The following is a 7,500-nucleotide window of genomic DNA, read 5'->3' on the forward strand; positions in this document are numbered from 1 at the left end:
CATGTGCAGACGATAATAAACGAGTCGACCTCAATGTTGAAAAGCAAGTAGCGCAATGGCTTCCCTTCACTGACGTGTGTGCGTGTGTGTGTGTGTGTGTATGTGGGTGTCCTCAGTTCCAGTTGGTTCTGTCCATCATTTTTCTTTGTTATTCATTTAATTCCATCATCTTAATCTCCCCTCTGTTCCAGAGTGATCTCTTACTCCACCCTCTTGTTGGAAACCCTCCACCACCCTAACAACTCCACACCCGTGCCCAACTCCTTGGTCACATTACCCAAGACACCACGTTCCCCGCCCCCCCCCACCCCAAACACCACCAATACCCCCACCCTGACAACCACCACCACCACCACGTCTCCCACCCGGACCACTACCACCACCCGGACCAGCGCCATGCCGGGCGAGGACTCCCAGGCTCCCCAGGCCAGGCAGAGGAAGAGGAAGGGACGGAGCTCCAAGGCCAAGGGCCGGCCCCCACCGCTGGGGGCCCCCGGCGCCCTGGACGGGGAGGAGCCCCTGCCGGTCCCCCCGGTGCTCCCGGCCCTCGGCCGGGGGCCGGCGGGGCTGCAGGTGCGCATGGAGGAGGAGTCCTCACGGGCCGTGTGTCTGCAGGTCCTGCTGCCCTTCCTGCTGGCCGGGATGGGCATGGTGTCGGCCGGGATGGTGCTAGACAGCGTCCAGGTAGGGGGGGGGGGGGCTCTGTGAGGGTGTGTGTATGTGTGTGTGTGTGTGTGTGTGTGTGTGTGTGTGTGTGTGTGTGTGTGTGTGTGTGTGTTGGGGGTTCTTGGGTAGTTGTGTGTTTGAGAGGTAACTTTGTGCCTGGGACGTGTATGTCTGTATTTGTGTGTGTCTGGAGTGTGTATGTGTGGGTGTGTCTGTGTGTCTGGAGTGTGTGTGTGTGTGTGTGTGTGTGTGTGTGTGTGTGTGGTTGATGTTTCTTTGTCCTCATTCAACCTATATATCCTTGGATTTGACTTGCAGCCAAATTGGCTCTTAAGTAATCACACACACACACACACACACACACGCACGCACAAACTTTTACCAGTACAATGACAAACACTATTTAGCATGCACCAGAAATGCAATTCTAATTTACTGATCATATTTGGTGATAATATATATTGATAGAACCAAGCAGTGGTCTGTGCAGCAAGGTGAGGGGACGTCTTTAGATGGTTCTGAGGATGACTGGTTGAAGTGTACTGCCTCAGGCCATTTCCCACCAAATCCTTGAGAGGCGCGGGGTGATTGGGTGTCGGTACCACTGCTGGCCACAGAGGCCGCTGTGTTGGACGTTAACACATTAAGTATAAATGTGTTGTGTTTGGGTCTCCTGAAAAATACAGTGTGTTATTAACCTTGAATCCAGTCGAGACAGGGAGAGAGACAGAGGGAGGAGAGAGATAGAGACAGTGAAAGAGAGTGGGCGAGAACCAGGGAAAGATAATCGAAGGAGAGGAGTAGAGGAGAGAGAGACAGCGAGAGAGATAGACAGAGATAAAGAAGTGAGAGAGAGAGAGAGAGAGAGAGAGAGAGAGTGAGCTTCATCCAGCCGGTCGTCCCCCAGACGGTGCAGAAAGCTTTTCCTCCGCTACGTCACGACTGGAGCAGTACTCTGCTGGTACTGAAACGACAGAACGCAGAGAGGGAGAGAGATAGAGGGGGAGAGAGGGAGAGAGGAAGAGAGAGTGAGAGACAGAGAGAGAGAGAGACGGAGGGAGCAAGGGCGAGAGAGAGAGAGAAGGAGAGGTGAGAGAGAGAGAGAGAGAGAGAGAAAGGGATAGAGTTGAGAGAGGGAGAGAGAGTGAGAGAGAGAGAGAGAAAGAGAGAGGGGGGAGAGAGGAAGAGAGGCGAGCGTGAGGCAAGAGAGGGAGAGGCGAGAGAGAGGGAGAGAGGAAAGGGAGAGAGAGAGAGAAATAGAGAGAGGAAGAGGAAGGAGAAAGAGAGAGAGAAAGAGGGAGCGAGGAGAGAGAGGGAGTGCTTGCCTGCATGACTCCTAGCGCTGCTGCATTTCCTCCCCTGCCTCGGTGTTCACGTCCCTCCGCACTCCTCCTGAGGAAACACTTTATCGGGAGTCTCCTCACCACTCCGCTGACGTTTCCTGTTCTGAGGCGCTAGTCTGGACCAGAGACCTCCGTCCTTACCCGACTCCTGCTCCTCATCATCCTCAGAAGACCCCCCCCCTCCCTCCCTCCCCTTGAGCCCGGGATCCCGCTGTCGTCTGAGACGTCTACCTGCTGGTCGTGGGGTGAACGGAGAGAAGGAGGAGGACCTGCTGTCTACCTGGAGGGTCCCCCTGAACTAGGAAGAGGACCTCCTCGGGCTAGCTGCGGTGTTGTACCGGACCCCCGCACGGCTGGATGTGCTCTGGACCGGAAAGACCTCACGACTCTTTCAACCCTCTGCCTTTTCCGGGGTGATTTTTTTTTTCCTCGAGGGAAGAATTGACTTTGAATTCCATCGCGGTTCTAACCTGCCTTGTTTCAGGGATTAATGATTTGCCCGTCTTTCTTTCAAGCGATTGGAGTGCTACAGTCGTGGTTGTTTTCTTCAGTGAAAGTCAAAGAGTAGGTCTGGTCGCTTCTGAGGGTCGTGTTGTCGTGGAGATCTGGAGTTAGAGGGGGGGGGGGAACGGACGTCCTGTCAGGAGACTATTCATCGCCGTGCCACGCACTCAGGAACCTAGGACCTGAATGAGAGGGAGGGAGACACAGAGGGGGTGAGAGTGAGACATAGAGAAGAAGAGAGAGAGAGACATAGAAGAGAGAGACAGAGAAGAAAAGAGAGGTATAGCGAAGAGACATAGTTAAGAAGAGAGAGAGAGAGACATAAAGAAGAAGAGAGAGGGCGAGAGAGAAGAAGACAGAGAGACATAGAGAAGAGAGAGAGACAGAGAAGAGAGAGATATAGAGAAGAAGATAGAGAGGGAAAAGAAGAGAGAGAGACAAAGAGAAGCGAGATAGAGAGAGAGGGGACACTTCGTTATCTAGTGACTCAGCTCTTACGGGAGGTGACGCCTCTCAAAGTTAATGGTCTGGAACCTATGGGAGAAAACTTCCTCCACAACAAAGTCCTTGAGGAGGAGAGCAGAAGGACGATGTCCTCTGGCTCGCTCGTCTAAAAACAGCTCTCGCTCTTTTGTATTATTCAACTGCTCATCTACGCAACACCTGGGATGTCTGACGTAATACGTATCCCATGTACGTAGGGAGACACATACGTATAAACATCAACGTCTTCGTCGTGTCTCCGAAGGTCAACCCGGCCCTTCTTTGATCCCCTCTCCTGATTGGCTGCCGTCTACCCCCAGAGTTGTTTATCCAGCGGGGCCGAGGGAGGTGTAGCCTCCATTGATTGATGTCCTCTCTCCCTCCCCGTCGCTCACACTGAGGGCCTGAGTCCACCTTCTGCCGATCGTTATCCTCCACGTCTTAATCATTGCGATCAAGAGTCCGGCCCTCCTGACCAATCACAGACTCCCTCGCCACATCATCGGCTGACGTTTTATATCCCTGGAGACCATGGGCTAAACAAAGGTCTCGGACCACTTGAACGCTACGCCTCCCCCCCACCCCCACCATGGTGGTGACCCGCCTGGAGCTGGAACTCTGCTTCCAGGGCAGGAAGTTGAGGGGCGTGACCTGGAAGCTGACGCGCTCCGAGCACGGCTTCCTGCCGGAGAGTTCGTGGCGCATCGCGGCCCAGGTGTTGGTCCCCTACCTGGTGTCCGGGCTGGGGATGGTGTCGGCCGGCATCGTCATGGACCTCATCCAAGTACGAGACGTAGTATCAAGAGATATATATATAGATATGTGGCTATAGATATGCATCTACGTATAGATATATTTATAAAGATAAAGGTATCGGTAGACACTACCCTGCCGGCATCGTCATGGACCTCATCCAAGTACGAGACGTAGTATCAAGAGATATATCTATAGTTATATCTATATCTATAGATATGTATATATAGTTATGTATAGATATAGATATATATATATATAGATAGACTTATAGGTATCCAATACTCTGCTGACATCGTCATGGACTTCATTCAAGTACTGAGGCATAGTATCAAGAGATATCTATATGTAGATGTATAGTTATATAAAGATACATATAGATAGACGTATAGGTAGACACTACTCTGCTGACATCGTCATGGACTTCATTCAAGTACTGAGGCATGGTATATAGATATATATCTATAGTTATGAGACTTATAGGTAGCTACTACTCTGCTGGTGGAGGATGACTGGCTGGGTGGATGAGGGGATGAAGGGATGGGTGGATGAGGGGATGGGTGTATGAATAAGAGAAGGCACCTGTCCCTCTCTGCTCCGACCAGCTGGCTGCTGCCCTGCGTGCCTGACACCAAGGCCATGAAACGGGGTGTATGAAGGGATGAATGTGAGGCCATGACTGAACCGCTCTTATGGGGGGACGGACGGAGGTAGATTGATAAGTGAGGAGGGGGAGGTTTATTGCTTCATGGATTCACACGTTGTTTGTACGTTGAGAGAGAAAATATTGTACGATTAATTTCATTGAATTCAGTTTCATAAATGAGCCACTTGCCAAAACTCTGCTGGTGCAGAAATAGAGGATGGATAGATGAGTGAGTGAAGAGATGGATGGTTGGATGATGGAGAGATGGAGTTTGAGTACTTGTTGGGTTAATAGTATTTAGTCAGTAGTAGTAGGATGGAGAAAGAGGTTGAATGTGTTTGATTATCAACAATGACTTACCTACATTAATGCTGCATTGATGAACATTTAAACCCAAAAATGAAGAACAGCAGAAACAGAAAGCATATAGTACAGAGCATCGATGTGTGTTTGAGGAGTAGGGTGGTGACATTGTGATATCAGATTAATGTGAGAAAAACAAGACATGCCTGTTCATGTGGTTTCACAAATGGGTTTGAGAGGTAGGGGGGAGAGAGAGGGGGAGCGTGAGAGAAATAGGAAAAGACAGAAAGAGGTGTGGGGAGAGAGACATTAGGGGATATAAAAGTGAGGGAGAGAGAGAGTGAGCTAGGGGGAGATATATAGAAACAGATTAGGAGGGAGGGAGAGAGTCGTTGATGTGATTTAAGAGCTACAATGACTGGTGTTTTTCTATATTCACAACACTGCGCCCGGTCGAAGTGCGGCAGTTCGGCCGATAGCTGCGTCTCCCGTATCGCTCATTCAGACCCCTTCCACTCCACACACAGTCAAGCTCCTGGCGCCCCCCCCCCTCAAACAGAGATACACATACATGCATACACACATGAAATGATGGTGTGTCTCTGAATACCCTTCGCTGGTCCACCCCCATGACTCACGGGACTACTGTTGTCAGAACGACACCAGCACTACAGCTAACTTCACTTTAGCCCCAGCTTGTTAGCACCCTGTTTCTGTGTCTTGCTGGCGTATGGGCCGTGGCTAGGCTAAAGGCTAGGCTAGTGGCCGGCCAACAGAAGTGGGACACTTCCCCAGACGGCCTCGTCCGTCACCACGGTCGACGTTAGGGTGCCGTCTGGAATGTAGCGTGAAACAGAGCGAAGAATAGGCCACAAAACAGACGCTGTAGCTTTCCCCCAAACGCCGGGGTCTCCCTCCCCTCGCCTCCTCTCTCTTAATGCTGTTCTCCTCCTCCCTGAGACCATAACCACTCCATCCCCTTCATCTTCTTACCCTTTATTTTCTCCTTGTACCGGTCTTCCCTCTGTGTTACTCCTCTGCGAGCTCCGAGACTCTGAGAGCCCACTCGGTCAGTCCCAGCACGCACAGACACACACACACACACACACACACACACACACACACACAGGCCCATGCACACGTACAGGCACAAGCACACATACACAGGCAAGTGCACGGAAACACATACACACACAGCTGTTCACACGCACAGGCACACACACGCAATGCATGCACACGGAATTCAGACGCAACTCACACACACACACATATACATACAAACACACAAAGGGGCACAAACACATGCACGGGCGGCACACGCACACACACATACGCACAGTCACACACACATATGGGCCACCTAGAGGGCTTGGTAGTGAGAAGGTGGAGGTGAGGTTGAGGTGTGGAGCCATGGGGGGGGGTGGAGAGGTGGATGGAGGGAGTGTGAAGAGGAGGGATGGAGAACAGCAGGACGGAGGGGTGACGAGAGAGAGAGAGAGAGAGAGAGAGCAGAGACCCAGTCCTCCTCAGATGCACCCGTTGACTCCGTCTCCCCGGGACTGGGGGGGGAGACGTGGAGCAAGAGGAAAGTAGGGGAGGGAGTCAGGACCAGAATAGTAGATGATGTTATACAACCACAGCTGCTGGGAGAGACCAGAGACCGGGGAGGTGGAGATACAGCAGGAGGGGATGATAGGAGAGACCAGAGTGGTGGAGATACACTAGGAGGTGATGATAGGAGAGACCAGAGTGGTGGAGATACAGCAGGAGGGGATGATAGGAGAGACCAGAGTGGTGGAGATACAGCAGGAGGGGATGATAGGAGAGACCAGGGTGGTGGAGATACAGCAGGAGGTGATGATAGGAGAGACCAGAGTGGTGGAGATACAGCAGGAGGGGATGATAGGAGAGACCAGAGTGGTGGAGATACAGCAGGAGGGGATGATGGGAGAGACCAGAGTGGTGGAGATACAGCAGGAGGGGATGATGGGAGAGACCAGAGTGGTGGAGATACAGCAGGAGGAGATGATAGGAGAGACCAGAGTGGTGGAGATACAGCCGGAGGTGATGATAGGAGAGACCAGAGTGGTGGAGATACAGCCGGAGGTGATGATAGGAGAGACCAGAGTGGTGGAGAAACAGCAGGAGGGGATGATAGGAGAGACCAGAGTGGTGGAGATACAGCAGGAGGGGATGATGGGAGAGACCAGTGTGGTGGAGATACAGCGGGAGGGGATGATAGGAGAGACCAGAGACCAGAGTGGTGGAGATACAGCAGGAGGTGATGATAGGAGAGACCAGAGTGGTGGAGATACAGCAGGAGGTGATGATAGGAGACACCAGAGTGGTGGAAATACAGCAGGAGGGGATACCAGAGACCTCCACCTTGGTTTTAAATGTAATATTATAATTGTGTGTGTTTGTGTGTGTGTGTCTGTATGTGTATGTGTATGTGTATGTGTGTGCGTGTGTGTGTGTGTGTGTGAGAGCAGCACTGGGAGGTGTTCCAGGTGATCAGTGAGATCTTCATCCTGGTTCCTGCTCTGGTCGGCCTGAAGGGGAATCTGGAGATGACCCTGGCAGCCCGGCTCTCCACCGCTGTATGTACCCCCACTACCTCCACCCTCAACCCCAACCTCCACCCCCATCTACCCCCAACACCTCCACCCTCCACCTCAACCCCCATCTACCCCCAACACCTCCACCCTCCACCTCCACCCCATCTACCCCCAACACCTGTCAGCAGCCTAACATGTCTTCTGTCACGTAGCGTCTGGTACACGGTGCCTATGGTAAACGTAG

General features: G+C 52.2%; 1 protein-coding gene across 1 annotated transcript in view; it reads left to right on the plus strand.

Moving 5' to 3' along the window:
• Positions 1-396: 396 nt before the first annotated feature.
• LOC307078828 (solute carrier family 41 member 1) overlaps positions 397-7,500 on the plus strand; it is a gene marked incomplete at both ends in the record, with an annotated part of 17,879 nt that continues 10,775 nt past the window's right edge. Inside the window, 2 exons of the mRNA XM_079740824.1 lie at positions 397-684; positions 7,191-7,298. Coding sequence (XP_079596950.1) covers positions 397-684; positions 7,191-7,298 — 396 coding nt within the window. The remainder of the gene's footprint in view (positions 685-7,190; positions 7,299-7,500) is intronic.

The sequence above is a fragment of the Pollachius pollachius genome (genome assembly GCF_949987615.1).
Source record: "Pollachius pollachius genome assembly, chromosome: 8".
In the NCBI taxonomy this organism is placed as follows: Eukaryota; Metazoa; Chordata; class Actinopteri; order Gadiformes; family Gadidae; genus Pollachius; species Pollachius pollachius.